The following is a 23,957-nucleotide window of genomic DNA, read 5'->3' on the forward strand; positions in this document are numbered from 1 at the left end:
CTGCCCCCACCAACACTGCCACTCTCCACCTCCCCCGACCGCACTCAGAGCACACACACCGGAGTGTGGCCAGCAACGGGAGTGCACTGGGACCACACGGCATGCTGAGGAGCCGGGCCAAGGGCACAGGCCCCACAACTGGGATTGCTACAATGTAGTGGCTGCACTGCTGCCACCGCATCTCCCCCCACAGGGCGACCAGCCACCCTGCCAGCCCAAGGTGCCAACCCCTCGCCTCCCAACTGTACCTCAGGACACTCCCTGGATATGGCCTACCTCAGGCCTGCCTGTCAGCACCGCTCCTGCAGCCCTGCTACATCCTGCCACTCCCACTCACTGGCTCCATGAGCAGATCAAGCAGGAACCATTGTCACCATCACTCTCTTTCCTGAGACTCAGGCCAGAGCTGCTCCCCTGTCTTGGCACTCTCTCCTTCCCCTTCAGCCTCTGTTCACTCCCTGGATGGGCAGGCCCTTGACCAGGACCTCTCACCTGCAAATAGGGGTAGTTTTTCTGACCTTTTCCTCCACATGGCAGAGGACCTTGGCATTCAGATATCCCACCCACCTGAACCCAAGGCCGGTCCATGCTATGACACGCTGGCCCCAGGATCCCCAGTGTCCATCCCCGCCTTACCTGCACTGCTTCGCACTGCCCAGCAGTCCTGGAAGGCTCTCACAAGCCCACTGGCCACCTCACGCAGGATTGACTCTGTCTACAAAGTGACCATCAAGGCATTCCCTCTTCTGCTCCAGCACCTTAAACCCAACTCCATCATTGTGGAGTCGATGCAGGGCACGCCCCAGAGGGACCAGTCCACCCCCGTGGACAAGGAGGGTCACTGCCTAGAAATCATGGCCAAGAAGGTCTACATGGCCTTGACTTCCTTACCTGGCAGCCATTTCACATGTTCACCCCCTGCCCCACACGTCCAGGGGTCCTCTGTGTTTGCCCAGCCCCGGCACGCTGCTTCTTCAGGGGCCTCCGAATCATCACCCCCAACCCATACAGCTCCACATTCCCTCCTGGAGCTTCTCCATGGTCCTACAGTCCCTCACAAGGAGGCCCTTTGAAACCATGACTACGTCAGACCTCTGCTGCCTCTCCTAGAAAACTGTGTTCCTCATAGCCATCATGTCTGCCTGCTGTGCCTGCAAACTAGCTGCCCTGTGGATTGATGCCTCCTTCAGCACATTCCACAGGAATAAGGTCGTCCTCCACCTGGACCCACTCTTTGCTCCCAAGATGACCTCCCTCTTACATGTCAACCAGGACATTGTTCCTCCCGCCTTCTTCCCCAACCCCTCTACCCCTATCGAGGCCACAGTCCACCTCCTCGATGTCTGGAGGGCCTTGCTCTGACTGCCTCTTCATGTGCCATGAGGGCCCCAAGGCAGGGGAGCCTGTCTCCAGCCAGAGACCAGCAAAATGGGTCTCTAGCACCATTTCTCTTGCCTAGGAAATGGCACAGATTACCCAAAGTGACTGCCTGCGTGCCCTCTTTACCCGCACACAAACCACATCCACTGTGCTCTTGTCTGGCATCTCACTCCACGAGAACTGCAAGGTTGCAACATGGTCTTTGCCCTCGACCTTCGTCCTCCACTACCAGCTAGACGTCCGTGTCAGACAGTACTGCGCATTCGGCAGGGCAGTACTCTTTTAGATCCTCCAGTGATGATAGCCCCCTCCTCCTGAAGTGAGCTTGCTATTCGCCCATGTTCGTGATTGCACAGAGACCACGAAGAAGAAAGGCAGGCTGCTTACCTGCAACTGTCGTTCTTCAAGTGGTCATCTGTGCATTCACACAACCTGCCCTCTGCCCCGCTGGCTGTTGTCAGCATGTTACCCTGTGCTGACTTGGGCAGGTTCTCTGGCGCCCTTGCACACTGGGACAGCATGGTCTTCAGGCAACTGAGGGACTGGGTGGGAGCCCCCCCCCCCGCTTTATGCTACCTGGGCAGGGGTGGGGTGGGGCTCCCACCCACTCCATGGTGCTGAGCTTTGGGAGTTTCCTCTGATCGAGGCCTTGTACTCCACGACAAAGTCCATGTGTGTGAATGCACAGCTGACCACTCAAAGAACAACAGTTACAGGTAAGCAAACTCCCTTTACATAAATTTTAGAAATCATTTTCATGAAGTAAAGGCTGAGTAGCAATATTTGATTTTTTCCCCTTTTTTCTCTCTTACAGGCAGTTGGGCATGATCATGGCTAGACTGGGTTTAGATATGGTTTCTCTAAACAATGATATTGTGTCAGCACAACTTTTATTGCATATATGGGCACTTTATCTTATTTTTTTGTTCTTAAAGGAAGCATCACATTACTCAAAAATGTTCAGTTTTCCATTTTTTCCTGACCGTTCAGATCTCTAGGAAACAGTTTTCATTTTATTTATTTATTACAATAACGTTCCTTTTTTTTCAAGGAGTGTATGGTACCCTATACGATCCTCCTTTTCTCTTTTTTATCCTCACAAGGACTTTGTGAGATGGTAAGTCAGTGCATGGCCCAAGTCTCACAGTGAGCTTCATGGCCAGGTAAGGACTTGGAACAAGGATGCCACAGCCCCAGTCCAGCACTCTTATCACTATATTGCACTGGCTAACTTTTTCCTTGGTAGGCTAGTTTACAAGGAACAAGGAATTTGATGTATCTGGGGGAGCATACGGTAATATACAGTGGTACCTCGGCTCACGAACACCTCAGTTCATGACCAAATCAGGTCACGAACAGAAATTTCACAAAAATTTTGCCTCAGGTCACGAACTCTGCATCGGGTGACAATTGCGGGTGTACAGGAGGGGGGGGTGATGGGCGCAATCATGCCCATCTCACCCCCCCCCCGAAGCACACCTGCAATCATGCCCATCTGTGGCCGCAATTGCGGTCGCACTTGTGCAGGGAAGACAGGCACAATCACGGTCATGCCGGGGGTGGCGAGGAGATGGCCATGATCGTGCTGTGGGGTGGGGGGAGAGGGCCACAATCTTTGTTGTTCTTTGTCACTTTCTTTCAAATTTTACTGATTAAAAAAATGGTTACAGAATGGATTAATCTTATTTACATTGAACCTTATGGGGAAATTTGACTTAGCTCATGACCAATTTGGGTCACGACCAGAGTCCTGGAATGGATTAAGTTTGTGAGCTGAGGTACCACTGTAGTTCCCTGCAGTTTGAATTTGTGGTTTTAAGAATGAAAGCATAGAATCCTCACATATGGCAAGATGCATCCATATATTGTGAAAATACACTGCAAGAGAGACACTGCTTCTGGGAAGCTGATTAGAAAGAAGGTAGCTGAAGGGGCTAGGAAATATATGGAATTCACACACTTGATTTAGGGGCAAAATAAGAGTAGAGACATAGGTAGCTGGAGAGTATAGGCAGATAGAATGAGTATGAGCTATGGAACCAAAAAGACTCACCAGTATCAACAAAAGAGCAAGATCTCTACCTGCAGGTTCCTGTATATTGTTTTTCTCTAAAAAGTGTTGATCGAATATTTTAAAACTCTGCTAAATTGTTCTTAGCTTAGTGGTCTATAGCTCACTGCCATTTTGCATGTCTAGATTTGTTACCAGCAGACAGAAACAACTTTTTTAAAATTTGCAAGTTTAGGAACTCTCGAAAATTAAATGATTTAAAATCCTAGGCATGTTAGGACAGGAAAAAGTCTTCAGAGTCCTAGCATTCCTCGGCCAGCATGACTGAATGAGGAAGGCTGAGAGTTGTAGTACTTTTTTTCTTAATAAGCAAACGTGTGTGGGATTGTGCCCTAATTTATTTATTTATAAATGGTTAATGACTGAACTTGTATGAAATCTTTTGTTTGTCATCTTTTGTTCCATCCAGAGGCATGGAACTAATGTTGAACTATTTATAGAGAAACAGCTAAGATTTATGAAATCCTAAAAAAAACCTTTTAAAAATTTGAAATTCCTGATATATAAATAGAAATGCCATTAAAATGATCCATTAATTCACAATTGTTCTGGCTTGGAAAAATCAGAAAAGCATAAGTATATTCTAATAATTACCACATGAGATCTAAGCAAAGACCATTTGAGTTGCTTCTGCTAAAAATGAGGGTGAGAGCTATTAAATGGTATGCCGTTCACATACTTTGGAGGCAGCCCTTGGTTTTGGGGAAATTTTCTGAAGGGAACACTTTGTGTTAGTCAAGACAGTATAATACTGCAGATAATGATTGCAGTGCTGCAAAATTCATAAACACATATTGGACACTAAATGTTCATTTGTTTAAAAAAAAGGAAAGGAATGACACTTTACACATTAAAATTGACCATTTTATCAATAGGCTAGCAGAAAACAAGTCTGTAAATCTATTTCTTTATGCTGATATAAACTCTTTAATATGTGATTGAAACATGAAAAATTATAGACAATGAAGCAAATTGGGAAAGAGACTTCATATAGTGGAGATTTCCTCCTTTGGCAGCAGTCTGCTATGCCTATTTATATGTAAATTCTTTTGAAGAAGGAAAGTTTTCAACTGGTGAATTTAGTCACCCTTCTGCTTCACACTAAGAGTAGATTCCTGAATCTTTACTAAGAACAAATGTTTGTGTTAATTTAAATCCATAGCCACGACTGTCCTTCAGCCTTCTTACTAACATTCAACATTTTTTTTTTAAAGTGGAGGGTGGAAGAAAATCATTAGCTAGATGGTATATACTTTTCATCTATATAGTATATACTTGAATCTATATAGCACTTATTTAATAATTGGGCACCTCTAATTGTACCAGCTGAGTTTCAAACAAGTTCTTCAGAGTAGTTAGAATATTCCGTTGTTTTCTTCTATAACTTTGGAATGAACCAGCTGCTAAAACTGTAAGATTACATTTTATGCTTCTTCAAGGGTGAGCAATATTCTGGTGAGCTGCATGTGGGCCCAGTACCCCACAGTGATCTCCACTGCCCCTGCACTGCACCTCAAAGCAATTTTAAAAATGAACAAAAGAAAAACCAAATAATGGCTACAGAGTGATACAGAGGACTATAACTGGTACATTTAGATTTTGTGCATTTAGTGCTCTGTTGCCACTACAAAGTACTAAAAACATCTAATATAGCTAGCAAATAAGTGACATTTAACCCTCGTTGCACTATGACATGGTTTGCCATCAAAATTTGGCAACAAAAGAGCAGTTTTATTTTAATTTTACCTCTAGGGTGAGGTAAAATTTACCTCCATGGAGCTAAAATGACTCCTAAATTAGAGTGTTTGTTCAGCACAAAGAGGCCATCAGTTCTTTGAAAGAAAAAACGGCAGGATATAAATATGATAAACAAACACAAACTTTAAAGTTTGGTGTTTTGAACCTGATATGAACTACTTTATGTATTTTGAATTATTTTAGACCTCCTTTAAGGATGAAACATTTAGTCTGATGACACATAATGTATATGCCTTCATCCCTTTTAAAGTCAAACTATTCATTATGGGCAAGATCCAAGACATGTGCCATACTATTACCTCTTTTTCCCCTGGTTGAGATAATAGCTGTGGGGATCACAGTCAGTATGCATATCAGAAGAGTTAATTCCTCACCTGCCTAGATCCATTTTGAGCTCCCTGGGGCAGCTTTTTAAAAAGCCTTTAAAAATGTGGAGAAAAGTGAGCACAGATCTCCTGCACATTGCAGGCCTGGACACAAAACAGAAGGAAATTGGGAAATGAGAGAAGGGGATATTTATCTGCTCTAAAGGAGAAAGGATAGAAGCAGATTTAGTGTCGCCCCTTCACTGAACAATGAATAGCAGATCAAGACTCGTGAGGATCTTGGAGATCCTTTTTAATTTTGGCAAATTCTAAGGCTTGCTGTTAGAACGTTTGGTGTGGAAGCACAAGATGGTGCATTTTCTGGATGTAATGACTGGACTAATAAGAAGATAACAAACATGCATTTAGGAAAGAGAAACATAAAGAAGGGAAGGGAAGGGAACGAGAGCAGGGCTACCTGCAGGTAGAAAGCTAAGCAAACTCATGTTTCCTCTTCTAGAAAGAAAATCTGTTTTAAAACCTTAATTGGGAAGAGAGATTATTCTCAAAATGAAGAACAATCAAAAGCAAAAGAGAATCTAGGCCCCTTAACCACTGATGCATAAAGCATTCCATGGGCAAAACAGTATAGGGATGCTAGATAGCAATAATTACCATGTGTAAACATTGGATTGAGGTTTCTATTCTTAATGGGTGTTCATGACTGACTGCTAATGTGTTTACTGTAGTAGTGGCACTTCAGGAACAGAGTGTTTTTCCCACCAGGTCTGTGGGAAATTGACCAATTCAGAATCTACCTTGGTTAGCTTGATTAGAATAGTGACTCAGCACTCAGAGAAACATTTGCTCTGGGGTTCCCATATTTACATTTTGATATTTTTATTTGTAATGATTTATTTGGGTTAAACCCAGCAAAGTAAATGATAGCTTTCTTGCACTGGCTTCCCTTAACAGTTTACTTAACACCAACAATCTGGAACTAAATACGCTATGTGTTTTACGTAAAAAAACCTCTTCTGCAGGGATAACAAACTCTGGCACTTTCAGAGAGAAGGTTACTATATCAGATAGTATTCAAGAATACCTAAGCTGTTCCTCTGAACAACCTGCTTAGGTGCTCACACTTTGGATTTAGCCATTAATCCAGAGACCCTGGGCCACTAGGAGGGTGCACTCCCTACCTGGCAGGAATACCATCAAGGCAATGCACAGACCAGCCTTGTTCCATGCCCCTGCCCAGGAATGAGCAGCTGCCAGAATGAATGCTCAGGTTCTGCTCCCTGTTATGCTGGGACTGCCCAAGCAAGGGGAAGGACACTCTGACCCCACCATTCTGTCAAAGGAAGAAAGGCCACGCGTGCCTTTCAAGCAAGAATACTAGCAAAAAAGATCAGCCTGGCCTAAACAGGATATAAGTGCCTGCTTACAGCCAGCCAGTGCTTTGTTCTGGCCTTGAAAAAAGTATCTTCCTCTCCCCACTCTGCTCTTCCACTGTGTCTTTTAGACTGAATGCTTTGCAGGCATGGTCACTCTCTCCTTTCTGAGTGGTTTCAGAAGAGGACAATTGTCAGAAAAGCAAGGCAAAAATGTAGTAATAAATATGAAGTTATTTTCCAGTTTCAGCTTAGGCAGTAAATCTTGAGATTTAGCCATGAGATTTTGTCTTGGGATCAGATGGGTTTGCTGCTAAGGCCTCCCACACTTTGCCTCAAGACTAATCAGTATGAGTTCATTTACAAGCTCTTGAGCAAATTTGCATCAGAAAAAGGCAAGTAGAGAGGCAGAAGGAGCTTTAAACAACTATGTTATGGAGAAAGTGGATCAAGATTAGTTTTTTCCCCTTCCCATATTAACAGAGGGTCATCCAATGAAGCTGAGTGGATGGAGATTCTGGATAGTGTGTACTATGGAACACTTCTATGGAATACTTCTTCACTGTGGAAACTGTGGAATTCTCTACCGTAAGATGTGGTGGCTTTAACGTAGTATTGGCTTTACAACTATGTTAAATTGTTTTAAAACAATTTAAAAATTGGCTTTACGTATTGGTAACATAGATGGCTTTAAAAGGGGATTAGACAAATCCAGAGAGGGTACTAGTCATGATGGTTAGTGGATACTATGTTGAAGTTAGCATGCCATTGAACGCCAGTTGCTGGGAGGAACCGCTGGAAAGCACTGGTGCCTTCCATGTCTACATTGTAGGCTTCCCATAGGCAACAGGGAAGCCACGTGGAAAACAATCCCATAGTTAAGATTTGTTCCAATATGGGCACCATTACAAGTTTCGGTTACCATAAATGAACCAAATGCTTCTGAACTTCTTTTGGGGAAAATTGTACAAAGCAAAGAATTGTTGCATTTTATTTTCTCATGAGTATGCCATATTTGAATATTATGTCTGAATGAGAATCTCTCAGCCTAACCTGCCTCAAATTGTGGTTGTGAGGCTAATAGAATATGTGGTAGGAATACGCTTTTTTGATTGCTCGCAACAGTGCAGAGTAGTATACAGAACTTTAACAAACAGAACATGTACCCTGACTAAAATGCCTTCACAGAAGGAAGATTAAACTTGAAAAAATAAATATCAATTAACCCTAACAATACTAGACAGAATACTTTGGGAAACAAAGCAGCAACAGTAATTTCAATTTAAATGTCTTGCCCTTTAAAACAAGAATTTATACTTCATGTGTCTGAGGAAGAGCAGAATTTGCATCCTGGCAATATCTGCTTAAGATAAAGCCATCATTAAAACATCTAGGCGCAAATAAAAACTTATCTGCGGCTCTTTGCATTATCTAAACATATTATATTGTGCAGAATTCAAGTTTGTATGGTTGAAAATACCTAATGATTTACATAATCCAGAAAAAGTGTAGGTACCTGTGTGGCAGAATTTATCACAATTAAGACTTTTTTTTCTTATTGTTATGTGCTGTGTCCATAGGGAGTTCAGAATATGGCTTTTACATTGTCTGATGATCCAGTTACATTCAATCTCTGCTTTAAAATTCTTTACGAGATAGTGAATATTTGATAAGAATTCTTCCTTCTTGGAAAAGCCATTTGCTTCAAAGCTTTACACTGTGCAACTCGTGTGTAGTTGTTATCAAGAGACTTTCACTTGTATTTTACTTCATACTTCAGGTTGCTACTTCAACCTTTCCCCCCCCCTCCCATTTTTTCCCATTCTTTTCTGTTCTTTGTTTTACTCTTCTCTCTTTTCTCTCTCCCTTTCTGCTCTCTGGATGCAGCCAAACGCAAAGCATGGAAACTAAATCGTGTTGGTAGCCTGCGAAATATATACAGCAGCAGCAGCACCAACACCGAAGGTAACAAAATCACAACAAAACGTTGTAGAAGAACTGCTCCCTTTTCAAAGCTGTATAGTGCCTCTCCCTTTTCCTAAGTAAAGGGATAGAAATAAAATTTGCCCAAAGCATGCGTGCTTTCATGTTGTGTTTGCAGACTCATTCCTTTGGTCTTTTCATATTTCTGTTTGTGTGTTTTATTTTGCCATTCATGTTCCTTTCAGTTTACTTAAATTTTGACCTTTCCCTCTAGTCGTGGAGTAGTGATGTTTAAATTACTTCAAGAACCCATTTTCTTCATTTTTTTTATTTTCCCTTTATACATGTGGGCACTCAATGTAATATTTCCCAAGTTATTACAGTTTTTTAAAGTGTTGGTATCAGGTGTAATGATCTGTAGCCAAATACAATAGTGTGCTGTGACATTTAAGTAACAGTCTTAATTTGTTTTGTGAAAGCATTCTCCATAATGCTTTCTGCAGCTCTAATCCAAAAGCGAGACAGAGCCAAACCATTTGCATGTGCTACTCTTGCTTGTAAATTCTGTATATTGTTGTATTTCTAAAGGTCGCTTGGTGCCAAAGTTCACAAATTGACTTACATTGCTGTTTTCAGTGAAGACAGCCATCATGGCTTTTGTATAATAGCAGATTGAATTTCTTTCCTTCACCTTCATTTGAACAATGCAATTATAAACTACCTTCTTTTTTATTTTTTTTACAAATGTCAAAGGCCAAAATTACTTGGAAGCCAAGTAAGAAGAGAAAAAAATTCCACCACCATTTCTGAGGGTGTATAAACGGTGATGGCATACAAGATGCTGAATGCAAAATAGGTCACAATCCAGTAATCTTCTTGTTGTGGGGGGATTTTTTTTCACTTAAGTGAAAACCAAATGGGTCAAGTAATCACAAGCACATTTCCTTACACTAATTGACTTACTTTGGAATTATTATAACTATAATATTTTTCTTAATGTCACCGTTTTCTGGGCTGTTGGTTTTAGTGATTGAGAGGAGATAGCATTAAATCTCTTGTAAATTTTAAATTGCATGCTATATCTGTAAACAAGTCCCTGTGTTCACATCCTGATCATTAACCTTTGGTGATTTATATCAGTTCGCTTTTTTAAACAATTACTACTGTATCTCAAACAATTGCCTTCTTTATACCACTGGATAAAATTATCTGGGATGCAAAAGTGCTTTTTTACAGCCACTTGTTAAGGGGCAAATTTAACTATAATGTTGCTTTATTTCCCATTGTCAGGTTTAAATTGTTACCTTTAACATAATAAAGCTGTGGCTTCTGTGACCATTTTTGTTGTCTTTCAAAGAGCTTTTAGAATTTAGGAATGAATTAGAAATAAATATCAGTTGCTACGGCTTAATAAATAATTATTTATTATCATTTTACAGTTGAAGAAGAAGCACAATTGTTTGTTGCTTTTGCAGTTGTTGAATTGAATAGTGTCTTTTTTTTTCTCATTCATGTGTTGTCCATTGCAGTGTGTTGAGTTGGTAATATTTTCCTAATCTCAGGTTTCATGCTTTACCATTTGACAACATTTTGAAAATTAACACTATGTAACCTTGCCTACCACCCAAAGATGGCTGTGTTCATGTTAGTCATGCTGTAGCCTGTGTCCTAAACTATCAGATCATAGTGCTTGACATGAAACTTGCAGTATTCTAGTGTCATACATGTGGCATACCAACACAAAAAACTGTTACTCGAATGCAAACATTGCACCATACAAATTCCCAAATTCCACTGCCATCTTATACTTGAAAAACTGCATAGCCTTCAGTGACGTTCTATTGATACAGGAACAAAACCCTTTACAGCCTTGTAATCTGCAGTCTTGTAAACAGGTTAGAGAGAATAACGTGTCCAAAGCCATCCTGTGAACTTCATATACATTCTCAGAAAGCATGATATGCGCTTTCTCAGACTGCTATTCTGTCCTTTGCAGCAGATATGGGCAAACCTCGGGCTTGTAAGATCTACTTTTTTGTTACTGTTTTACTGGAACCATTTGGTTTACCTGCAGGAGCATGTGCTAAATGATAACATGCAGATACATTGGCTGCATCCTGTGAGCCATGTATTACACATACAAATACAATTATAATATTATGAAAGAAAACTTTTGCTGTTGCCAACAAACCCTGGTCCATCTACTTCAAATCCTTCAGAGATCAACCATCAGATCAAGTAAAGTCTGCTTTCCTTTCTGTCCATGCTTACAGTCACACCCACCCAGAAGCTGCACTTGCACGCACAATTGAAACCACCCACAGTGACTTAAGTAAGTCACCATGGCCTGCCCCTTAACCCAGCCCCCCACTTGTAGCTAGTCTTATGGTTTGAAACTAGTAGAGAGGAATAGTTGGCATGGTTAACAAATCAGTTACAATCCTAAAACATCCCGTGGTTTGTAGATTATTTATTAACAGTGCCAAGAACCCACTCTCATCAGATTCAGCTAACACAACAAGCTACAAAAAGGGGTTGCCTTACGGAATGGGCACCTGTGGGCCCCATAAACCATAGTGGCCACTCTGGGTAATTCTGACCACACACATCAGATCAGCCTCACGCACTGAACCCACTTTCCCATGCCTTCACTGGGAGAGCCACCATTTGGCTCCTCTACAGCAGCCTTCCTCAGCCTGGTGCCCTTCAGATGTTTCGGACTATAATCTCTGTCATCAGTGACCATTGATCCTACTGACTGTGGCTCTTGACAATTGTTGTAAACATTTGGAAGGCACTAGGTCAGAGAAGATGCATCTGTACCTCATTAACTGGCTTTTAAAAAAGCATGCTGCATAAAATCTAGAATAGGTTTCTGGGTTTTGTCTTAATGGCCATGCTCACATACTGCTTGACTCTAATACTAAGCTGCTTTTTAGAAACCCTGGTAATTTCTGTAAGGCCCACTATGACCAACGCAGTCAAAAATTTCTTCCCTTCAAAGAACCCAGATAGGGCATAATTTCACAGTGTTAAAGTACATAGGGTGCTGAAAATAAGTGATTCAGAGTAGGCAGTGGGTGAGAAGTAAGGATCAAATGAAAAGACAAGGAGCAGCAAAGATCAAGGGATCAAGAGAAAGAGCCTCAGCTAGGTAATGTGGACAGCGGCCATTGTGCTATTGCTGTTCGGAAAATCAGAAAGAACTTGGTATAATAAGCTGGCACAGGCAGTAGACAACATTCAGCAGACCATTCCTTAAAAGGCTGCTGACATAGTGAGGGACTGTGGGATGTGGAGTTTATTATAAAGGTGTCTGGGATACAGACTGGAACCAGTGGGAGGACTGAGGGGTAAGAAGGAGGAGAAGAACCCATGGTGAGCATAATCATGTGACAGGTACATGCGTCATGAATTGAACAGCCCATGTTATGTAGCTTAGTCATAGGGTGGCTTTGTGTCACTCAAACCCACATATAGGATCCTACTTCAAACAAGCACTACTGCTCGCAGTGACTTGTCCAAGCCATGGTGGGGCACAAAATGTGCCTGGCAGTTTTTAAGTATTCAAGTTGTGACTTGTTGTGCTGTCTGCATCTGGACAGTGGGCATTATATGAAGGGTAGGCAACTCTCCAGAGCCTCCAGTGACTGAGATAAACTACAAAGGGCTGATTGATTCTGCAAAATGGTCCATTGGGTTATAATGAACTGGCTCTTTGGTCACTGGATAATTTATGCTATATGCAGATTAGGGACAGGATCGCTAACATGTTTCTCTCTCACTACTAAGCAAAACATTGAAGCACAAAACATCGGTGCATTTGCCTTACAATTTCTGAACACTGACTATGACTGCTATGTTCTGCTTTCTTTCTTCCTACTAGTTCCTATAACTTGCAAAGAAGGCTTTATGCCCTTACTACTGCCATTATTCAGGAACCTTGAGAAATTTGGGCTCCTGGAAGTTTAAATATAAATAACTATATTTTCCTGACTTAGATGAAATATGGGTTGTAGCATGTTGATCATCTGCCTTTTACTGCAGATGCCTTTTACAGGGCAGGTGGGCAGGGTAGAATGGTAAATTTCATTTTGGGATATAATTGTTAAGCTACCATAAAGGACTGGATTTTATAAGTTTTGATCTGCTGGAAAAGGAAAGGGGTGGTTTAATAAATTTATATAGTGTTGGATCTATATACCGGAAAACATAAGTGATAGCTTGCTGGATTCATTCACATTATCGTGCATGTGTCTGTCCCACCATTTGGGATTAAAATTCCTAAAAGACTGGATGTTACATACTTTCTGCAGTCCTCCAAATGCAAAAAAAATCCACCAAATTAACCCTCTGTATTCTAGCTTTCAGGAAATAACTGATGACTAATTGCCCCACTAACCTTTTAGGGTGGAAAATGAAATAAATGATGATGGCAACCTGATCTGCATTATGAGTAGGATTCTTTGTAAAATCAGGGAAGTTTCATGTCCCAGAGGATGCAAAATTAGCCACATGGGACTTTTGTCTGTATGGAGAAACTGGACACAATTAGAATAATATTCATTGTTGTTAATACAACGCGAAGTAATTAGGCAAGTTGATTTTGACAGGTTGATGGTGCTAAAATTCTATCACAGTAGACTTTTCCATATAGAACAGTTATACTTAGGAAAGTGTTTAATAAAAGGTATGATTGGGCTCAGAGGGATTTAAGCTGTACAACTTACAGTATAGCTGAGTTAAATTGGCTTTTTAAATACGGCTTTTGAATTTTGTCATACATTGCCTTGTGAGGGCTTACCCTAAAAGTCAATTTCTCAGTCTTTAAAATAAATACAATCTTTGGTTGTAGTTTGCTGGCAGTGTAGGCTTAACTAGTAAAACTGTAGGGAAGCTAGATGCACTAGATACAAAGTGTATCTAGCTTCTTAAGTAGAAGTGGAATGGGAGCATTCTGTATATGCTTAGAAGAACTCTGTCAATTAACTGTTGTTTCTGCTTATGAACTAACTGGTTATCCTTGGATTGCTGGGCCTCCATATTCCTCGGCTGTAAAATATTATTTCTGTCCTCTAAACAGTGTTAATGCAAAACAGTGCATACTTGGGTGTATGCAATTTTCTTGCCATATAGCATGGAAGCTCGCCACACTACTACTTGCTAGCTGAAGCTGTCTTCTTGTATTCCCTATTAGTTCTGACTTTCTGGTTGTGCCATAATTTGCATGTAGATTATATGGGTCCCGTTGTCCAACCAGACATGCCACTGGGCTTCCCCACTCTGACCCTAACCCTACCCACTGAGGCATAGGAATTATATTTTCATCCATTAAATGTTATGAGGTATTTTCATAGAATCATAGAATAGTAGAGTTGGAAGGGGCCATGAAGGCCATCAAGTCCAACCCCCTGCTGTTGCAGGACACCAATTTACACCATCCCACTCAGATTGCTATCCAGTTTCTTTCTGAATGTTTCTAGTGTGAGGGAGCCCGCTACTTCTCTGGGCAGCTGGTTCCACTGTTGTATTGCTCTGACCGTGAGGAACCTTTTCCTGATGTCCAGCCTGAATCTGGGTTGCCACAACTTGAATTGATTATTCCGTGTCCTACACTCTGGGATTAGCAAAAAGAGATCTTGATCTTCTTCTTTGTGACAGCCTTTGAGGTACTTATAGAGGGCTATCATGTCCCCCTTCAGTGTTCTCTCCTCAAGGCTGAACATGCCCAGTTCCCTCAGTCTCTCCTCATAGGGCAGTGTTTCCAAACCCTGGATCATTTTTGTCGCCCTCCACTGGACCCTTTCGAATTTACCTGCATCTTCCTTAAATCTTGGTGCCCAGAACTGGACACATTTTAATGCTTGGAAATGAGCCTATGGTTTATTTTCGTTTGTAAACATCACAGTTGTCTTTTATTGCCTCTTGCGAGATGGAAGAATTTAGAATGTGTAGATTGTTACCTTTATCTAAGTACAAAGGCTTGTGGAAAGGCTCCCTTTTGCTTTATGTATATGGAAAAATAGTGATAAATATGTGCTAAAGCTAACTTCAAAAATATACAGACTTCATCATAAAAGATATAAGCATCCTACAACAATTAGTCTTAATTAAGGCTACACTAGGTGTCACATGAGTTTCATGTCTACCCCCCCCCCCACACACACACACCCCTATTTTGGTAATTTAAAACAAAAACATGGAAACCCGGGAACTGGAAGACTCTTTACACTTTTGTCATTTTTCCACTAAAAATCCAACTATCCACACAACACTCAAGAACTGAGTAGGGATTGAGTGTAGGTTGTCACTTAGGCATGCGTTATTATTGAAACATTGGTTATTGTGTTGTCTGAACCCAGATACTGCTATCTAACTAGTTTGCTTACTAACTACAAGTAATGCATGAAAAAACCCCTATGTTTTCATGTTGGTTTCTGAACTATTAGTTGCTTGTGGTTAAGAAACCATCATTTGTTATCACAGCTGGGTTCAGACAACATGCTAGCCAGTGTTTCAACGACAGCTCATACTCAACCTGAACTCAACCCCATGAGTGTGGGTTACTGTGTTGGCTGAACCCAGACAGCGACAAACTGTAGCTTAGAAAAGCCAGCAGTGGGATGTGTATGGGATTTTTAGAAGACAAACAGAAGGAAGGAGAGGGCTAAGCAAATGGTTTTGTTCACAGCTTTTCAAGGCTGCACTTCTTCTTTCTTCTTTCTTTCTTCTTTCTTTCTTCTTTCTTTCTCTTCTAGTTTAAAAGAAAGGTCATGGAATCCTAGGAAAGTCTAGCTTGGTCCGCTATATTTGTGTTGCATGTATTTTGTGTCTAAGAAAGAACAGATTGCTAGTTCCAGTTAAGTATGAAATTTAGTTCTTAATCTCCCTATCACTTCTCCTCTCTTTCCCCCTCTTGCCCCCAAATTCTTTTTCAGAACAAGAAGAAAACTTTGAATTTATCATTGTGTCACTTACTGGTCAGACTTGGCATTTTGAAGCAACAACATATGAAGAAAGAGATGCTTGGGTCCAAGCTATTGAGAGTCAGATACTGGCCAGCCTGCAGTCATGTGAGAGCAGTAAGAATAAGGTTAGATAGATAACATTGATCTTGCTTTTCTCAGCTTTGGAAACTCTAGGGAACTTTTGGAAGGAGAATTTAGTACAAGCATTATTTTCTCTAAAACACTGCTTTGCCTCTTCTGTGCTGGTATCCATTTTATATCTAAGTGTTTTAAAGGTAGCTTATTACATTGCTGTCTCAATTTTTCATATAATTTCAAATTTGAAATAAACAATTTGGATGAATTATTTTATTTATACAAAATTTTCCTTCATATTTGGAGGTCTGGAAAAAGGGCATAGAACCTTTACTGTTTGGTTCCTGGAAGTGGTTGTATTTTCATATGGCTAGAAAATGTTTGGAGCTCTATATTCAATGCTAAAAGAACTCTTCTAAAAGAGTTATATTATGCATAAAATTCCCATTTTGTATTGATTATTTATTTATTTTTGCTAAACCTCTTTGTTAGATTGCTGCCTATTTTCTGGTCATGTTCCATACCTGATAATAGATGTCTGACAAAACAGTCATGAGCCTTTTATCCTCAAACATTACCTGGAGACCTCTTATTTTAATGTGATGTTTTCTATAGCTCTGTTCCACCTAAGTTTAGTCATAAGTATTTCCTATTGAAAGCAATGGAAAAGTTACTAACAAATAGCTTCTTCACGATATTTTAAATATCTTGTTTGTGATGAAAACTAAGTAGATCAGGGCATTTATCTTTAAATACATTTTCACAATTTATATTTCTTCTTGGTTAAGGAAAATTAAGTGGCTCATTATAATGAATGCCCATCAGATTCCATTAATCAGTAATAAATGGGTCTAATGATTTTCACTCAAAATCCACATTGGGCCACCCAACATTCTACAAAATTATGCAAGCTTTCAAGTTCCCCAGGAGTTCTGGAGAACTTGAAGCATGCACATTTTATGGCATTTTGGTGATTGCAATAAAGATACTGCCCAGCTTTGAATCCAGTATAAATTTTAAATTATTTTAAATAAGAAAAATAGATTAGATGGGAAAATAAATGACAGACATAATTTGGAATAAATTAACATGAGCAGCTGCCAGCTATGAACAGAGTAATCATTCCAAAGGAAAGGTGCAGGTTGAAGAAACCATCAACTGGCATACTGGACAAATGGGACATCTAGAAACTAGCTTACATAAAGTGTTGTGTGGCTACCATTGAAATCCTTAGCAAGAAGTTCATAATCTGATAATGTTAGCAGAATTGAATCAGGACAGTTGGAATAGAGGCTGAAGGTCTCTTATCCTTATATAGGTCACTGGGAAGCCACTGTGGAAAGAAGTGTATCATGCAAGGTATTAAATCCAATGTAATATTTCCATAATAGAAGGTTCTGTTTGCCATTGCTTGACATTACCAAATTTTCCTAACCATCTGTAACCATGAAATGAAGGAGCTGAAGCCTTTAGAAATCATTTTAATTATGCAGAGCCTCTTTGAAAGAATGAAGTAATCTGTGATCAGTTTAGGTAACTGTGACTGGCTTCAGTTTTGAACTTGCTTTACCTCTGACAACCCCAGCTGGACATCCTGTGCTCTGCATATCCCAGCAGTTCAACAAAAATTGAAACATGGATGAAAAGGCTGCTTGTCAGACACTGAATTGCAGTACTGAAAGATGCTAAAAGATCAGCTCTCTGAGAACCAGTCAAAAGCATCAAATTACATGATCACATTCAGTCATCTGAACTCTTTTTCATCAGTTGACAGAGGTGTTGTGTCTGCTTTTTCTTTTGGTTCTTATTTCTTGTATGTGTGTTTCTTTAAATATATACAGTCCCGACTGACAAGTCAGAATGAGGCCATGGCCCTTCAGTCAATACGAAACATCAGAGGCAATTCTCGCTGTGTGGACTGTGAGGTACAAAGTAAGTGTAACCATTTTTTTCCACAAGAAACATCATCCTGGGCTTCATAAAGCTTACAGTCTTTTTGCTTAAGTGTTATGAACACCTGCTCACTTCTTGCCCTCTTGGTATTGTAGTCCATGTCCTTTTACCAGTTAGTGTTCATTATGGAATTTAATATGTGTGGTGTATTCCTATTAAATCCTAATTAAAGCAAGATGCTAGTTAGATTAAGATGTTGTCTTTTTGTCAGTGCTGACCTGAATCACTTTGCAAGAGGAAGCTATTTTTTAATTTCGCAATCATTTTCAACTTAATATGCTGCTGTTATGTTCCAATATGCTCGGGTAAAAGGAAAAATAAGTAGTCTTAGACATTTTTCTGGGTTTTAAAGTTATTTTTCCCATTGTAATAACCAAGAGACCACACAGTATTAGAAATCTAGTTGTGATATTTTCTCCCTCTCTGTTGTGTATTTGAATGTAACTGTTTTTTAAAGAGGTATTTGTAGTCCATCAGAATGGACTGATGGATGTCGGTGTTTCATTTAGCACAATCCTTATTCAGTTCCTGGCTGAACATGACTTTAAAATATACTTTGAACTATCTTTTGTTAAGATGATATTCATCAACTATGAGAAACAGTGAAATGTAACAGACTTTAAACTTTTAAACCTTGAAAATTTAAAAACTGATATTAGACTATTATAGGTGGTTTCCTTTATTAAAGGGATGAGGAAAGTATGGCCTGAATACAGTCCACTGCCTAATTTCATCCATGTCTGCAGAACCATGCTGAAAGTGCACCCCTTCTTTCAAAGGAGTGCCTTTGAAAATTTGGTCCTAGCTTACTGTACACTTTCAAAGCTCTCCTTAGGGCAAGCTTGAGCCTACTTCCTCCTGGAGGGGAGATAGAAGCCTTATAGTGTGAATGGGCTAGCTCACCCAGTTCCATGCACACATTCAAAACTGTCCTGCCTGAGAACGGGGAGGGGAGCCTTTGAAAGGAAGGGGAGTGGCCAGGTGAGCACTTCCAAAGTTATTTTATGGAATGAATGTGAGGACAGTTGATCTGCCTATTTTTGTCTAATGTATCCCTGAAATATTGGTATTTAGTGAAAAGTTCAGCAATAGCCAATGGGCCAGAGTTATTTTCCAAGTTCATCCTTTCAGGGCAGACAGAAATCGGACAGAAAAACCTAGATCCCCCAAGTGATCCGGGGTCATGGAGTATCAGCCATGATATAGAGCCATAGAATAGTAGAGTCGGAAGGGGCCATGAAGGCCACTGGGTCCAACCCCCTCCCGTTGCAGGACACCAGTTTATACCATCCCACTCAGAAGGCTGTCCAGTTTCTTTTTGAATATCTCTAGTGTGGGAGAGCCCACCCCCTCTCTAGGCAGCTGGTTCCACTGTTGTATTGCTCTGACAGCAAGGAAGCTTTTCCCGATGTCCAGCCTGAATCTGAGTTGTTGCAACTTGAATTGGTTATTCTGTATCCTACACTCTGGCATCAACAAGAAGAGATCTTGGCCTTCCTCTTTGTGACAGCCTTTGAGGTACTTATACAGAGATGCCATGTCCCCCCTCAGTCTTCTCTTCTCAAGGCTGAACATGCCCAGTTCCCTCAGTCTCTCCTGATCGGGCAGTGTTTCCAAACCCTGGATCATTTTTGTTGCACTCCTCTGGACCCTTTCTAATTTTTCTGCATCTTTCTTAAATCTTGGTGCCCAAAACTGGGCGCAGTATTCCAGATGAGGTCCGACTACTGCTTCCCATGATTTGGAAGTAATACTTCTATAGTTGTTGTTAGTCACAAAGTTGTGCCCAACCCATCATGACCCCATGGAGAACATTTCTCCAAGCTGCAAAGTGAGTGTTTTGCAACAGGACTCTACAATTACAGATATTTGTTGCATCAGTAGTAAAACCTACATTTCATGCCATTCACACCTAGCTTGATAGGGCAGCCCAGGGTGCTTGCTTGCTAGTTGCGAAGTTGCATCCGACCCATCGCGACCCCATGGACAACATTCCTCCAGACCTTCCTGTCCTCCACCATCCCCTGGAGTTCACTTAAGCTCACGCCAACTGCTTCAGTGACTCCATCCAGCCACCTCATCCTCTGCCTTCCCCTTCTTCTTTTGCCATCTATTGTTCCCAGCATTAGGCTCTTCTCCAGGGAGTCCTTCCTTCTCATTAGGTGGCCAAAGTATCTGGCCTTCTAAAGTCGAGTTTGTCATTCTTTGTGGTCTCAGTGCATCACACATGTGGGCTCTTCGCGCATGGGTGGAGCGGATTTTCAAGAAGATTCTGAAGCTGACTAATTAGTATTTGGCGGGGGCCCAGCCCCCTACGCAGCTGGCAGGAGGGCAGGGCTCTGGCCGAGAGCTCAGTCCTTCTTCGACCACCATCATGAGCGCATTGAGAAGTTCTTCTCCAACTTTCCTCGCAAGCTATACATCAAAGCTTTCCCTGGTCAGGTTTTTCTCTCTGTCTTCTCTCTATTGCTCAAAGCACAAAAAAAGAAAAGTTATTTGTATCCTACAGTGGTTACCGCTGAAGGTTTCCTTCATGCCTTGCTGGCCCGGCAATGGCACTGAAGGCTGCTTTCCACATCTGCACCGCATGCACTAGCAAGCCCCCACCAACCGATGGCCACTCCCTTTGTTTGTTTTGCCTGTTATCCCTGTCAAGCTTTACAAAGCAGGCAAGGAAACACCAGGCTGATCATTTAAAAGTGGAACTTTGGAGGTGTGTTTTACATGCTGCAGACCCTCAGCCGTCTACTTCTGCGGCTTCAGCTCAAAACCCAGAGAACTTGCTACGTTCCCCACTGGCGAAAATGCCCAAGGTGGCAAAACAAAAGAAGGCAGGAAAGAAAGCAAAGCCTCCAAAGCCTTTTTTTTTTTTTTTTTTGGCTCTTGCCTCTTGGCAGAGCAGCGAAGCAACAGAGGCAGAGGCTGGGGGAGTGTGCTGAGGGTGGCCAGGGGACTGGCGAGGACATGTTAGGAGCTGGGCAGAGGAGGCGGGGGGGCCAAGAGCAGCGGAGAGGAAGGGAGGTGAGGCCAGAGAGGCCAGGAGGAAGCAGAGGGGCGGGGCCACCAGCCTGAGAGGCTTATAAGGCATTGTCCCTTGTCTGCGTTCCTTAGCTGTGGCCCAGGCTGCCCGGGGGACCCCCTTCCCTGGGGGCAGGGTTTTTTTTTTAATTTTTATGTTGTCCTTGTGTGTGTGTGGGGGGGTTGTCTGGGAGAACTGGGCAAGTGAAGAGTAGCGCAGGACAGACAAGGCGGGGGAACAAGGTAGGGTGTCTGAGGGGTTCCCAGTGTCAGGCCAGGAGATGGCCTTGGCGGGAATCACAGGTGTTGCTGTCCACTGCGACAGCTGCGACATGTTCGCCCCTCTCCCTCACGAGAGGCAGGGATACACTTGCCCTCAGTGCAAGCTGGTGACCCTCCCAGAGGAGGAAGTGAGGGGTCTGAGGGCCGAGACCTCTCCAGGTCCCCCGGGAGCAGCCCCCCTCCAGACAGAGGGTTGAGGGAGGGGACCCGTGAGGAACAGCCAGGGAGACAGGGAGGCATGTCACCCACAGCATGGCCTCCTCCTTCTCCTGGCGCCGATCTGGAGCTGGGAAACAAGTTCTCTCCGCTTGGGGAGGCTGGGGCTGATGAGGCCTTGGGGGACCAGCAGGACCCCCAGCCTGGGACCACATGCGGCCAGGAGGCCGCTACAGGAGAGGCAAGGGCCAGGGCACAGCTGTCTACCACCACCAGGAAGAGACGGCGGTGGGTGATTATCATCGGGGACTCTCTGCTGAGTGGGCGGTGTGCCAGCCTGACTTTGAGGCGAGGGAGGTCTGCTGCCTGCCAGACGCACACATCCAGCATATGAAGGATAGAGTGGAGCATCTTGTTCACTCCGGGGGTCACCAGCCACTTCTGGTGATCCATGTGGGGACAAATGATGTAGCCAGGCAGGATGTGGGCAGGATCACCAGGGACTTCGAGGCCTTGGGAAAGAAACTCAGGGAACTGAAGGCCCAAGTGGCCTTCTCATCTATCTTACCAGTCCGTTGATTTTGGCCAGGCTGGGAAAGGAGGGTTGCCGAGGTGAATGACTGGCTTACAGTGTGGTGCCAGACGGAACACTTTAAGTTGTTAGCACCTGGCACCCAGTTTCTTGCCAGTGGACTTCTGGCAAGGGACAGGTTGCACCTCACGAGGATGGAGAAAAGGTCCTTTGGAAATGTTCTAGTGAGCTTTGTCTGGAAGACTTTAAACTGAACCGGGGGTGGGGGGAGGGTCAGGCCCCCCAGAAACTTGTCCACAGTGGACAAGTGAGGAGAGAAGATCAGGGCTCTGGGACCAGGGTATTAGAGGTACTGCAGGGGCTGACAAGACTCCTACAAAGAGGGGGCCGGTATCAGGGAAGATGGGAGGAAGGAGGAGGCTGTGGATTCCAAAGAAAGGAAGCTGTGGGAAGGAGTTGAGGTGCATCTACACCAATGGTAGGAGCATGGGTAATAAGCAGGAAGAGCTTGAAGCTCTCCTGGGTATAGGAGGGTACGACCTGGTGGGGATCATGGAAACTTGGTGGGATGAAAGGCAAGACTGGAATGTAAACATAGAGGGGTATCACCTTTTTAGAAAGGACAGGAAGAGAAAGAGGGGTAGGGGTGAAGCTTTATATGTCAGGGAAGGGATAGGATGCAGTGAGATGGAATGCAGCACAGATGGGAACTGGGTGAGGCAGTCTGGGTGAAACTAAGGGATTTTGACAGAGAGAAGAACCTGACAGTGGGGGTATGTTATTGCCCTCCAGGTCAACTTGAGACCCTGAATGATATCCTGACAGATCAGATTCTAAGGATATCTCGGGGGAGAGACACAGTAATTAGGGGAGATTTCAATCTCCCAGATATTAGTTGGGAGAGTCACTCAGCAGTGACAGCCAGGTCACGTCGCTTCCTAGATGCTACAGAGGGAGGGTTTTTCATGCAGAGGATCCAAGAGGTGACCCGGGGGGAGTGGGGACATCCTTGACTTGATTTTGACCAACAGGAAGGAGCTGATAGATGAGGCCAGCAGAAAATGTGGAACCATAGGCAGGTAGAACCAGAATGGTTTCCAGTGTCCCTGAATTTCCAGAGTCACATAACATAACAGACAACCTAGCACCGTTTCCAGTGTTGTTTCCACTGTTTCTCCAGTGGCCTGCAGAATTTTGATCACACTCACCAGTCAGAGAATTGTGTGGTTACTCAAGCAATGCAGCTTTAACACTTGCTGATCTATCCTTCACATTCTGAGAGCACCTATGAAAGAAATCCCTGTCCTTTCCCTATTCCTGCTTAAGGACCACAAGGGCCTCCTCTTGATGGATTGCTCCACCATATTCCTGAGGCAGATTCCCCCCTTCCTCCTGCCAATTGTGCCTGCATGTTTGCAGCATTTCCCAGCCACTGCTGCCCCCACAGAAATTTTTATTAAATAAAAATAAACAGTTCTGCCTTGATTTCTCCTTCCCCCTTGGTGTATTTTCATCCTGTCTTCTTGTTTCCAAAAGTAAACAGGGAATGGGTACTAGGGATGTGTGAAGAATCCATCTGCAGTGGGAATCTGTCAGATTCCCTAGGCTCAGCTCCCTGGACTCAGGCAAGCATGCTCAGTATTTCTGGGGCACTCACCCCCAGTCAAGCTCCATGTGGTGTGTAGGCTTCCCCAGGCCAGGAGTAAACACATTTGAGCACTGCAGCTCGGCTGAAGACTGGCCACAGGGGGCTCACCAGAAAAGCAGCCCCCCATGACTGCTAGTGTGCTTCTGCCCATGCACCAGGAGCAGCCACTGTTTAAGTGGCTACAGTTGACACTGAAGAAGGCTGGTCATGAGGCGCTTACCAGGAAAGCAGCCATGACCAAAAGCCATATCCCTCTTCTATGCCAGCTGCAGCCATGTTTCGGGCAGATTCCAATAGAGTTCATCCCCATGCGCACAAAGTGAGCAATGGCACATCTGGTGCTAGGGAGCTGAGGGCAGTGCAGCTCAGACACTAGAAGCAACCACTTGCATGGCCATTCTTGCCAGGGGATGCAATGAAGTTTCCATACGAACAGTGATAAAATGGCATTGCTGGATCCAGACAACTGAAGAAGCCATGGTGAAGCATGGATC

General features: G+C 42.9%; 1 protein-coding gene across 4 annotated transcripts in view; it reads left to right on the top strand.

Annotated features, from left to right (window-relative positions):
* The window catches only part of AGAP1 (ArfGAP with GTPase domain, ankyrin repeat and PH domain 1), a 497,479-nt gene that overhangs the window by 377,150 nt on the left and 96,372 nt on the right, over window positions 1-23,957 (top strand). For all 4 annotated transcript variants that reach the window (XM_044431796.1, XM_044431798.1, XM_044431797.1 and 1 more), the window contains 2 exons: window positions 15,770-15,924; window positions 17,716-17,806. In XM_044431796.1, the coding sequence (XP_044287731.1) occupies window positions 15,770-15,924; window positions 17,716-17,806 (246 nt within the window). The remainder of the gene's footprint in view (window positions 1-15,769; window positions 15,925-17,715; window positions 17,807-23,957) is intronic.

Source organism: Varanus komodoensis, unplaced genomic scaffold (genome assembly GCF_004798865.1).
Source record: "Varanus komodoensis strain SLA01 unplaced genomic scaffold, ASM479886v1 scaffold23, whole genome shotgun sequence".
NCBI lineage: Eukaryota > Metazoa > Chordata > Lepidosauria > Squamata > Varanidae > Varanus > Varanus komodoensis.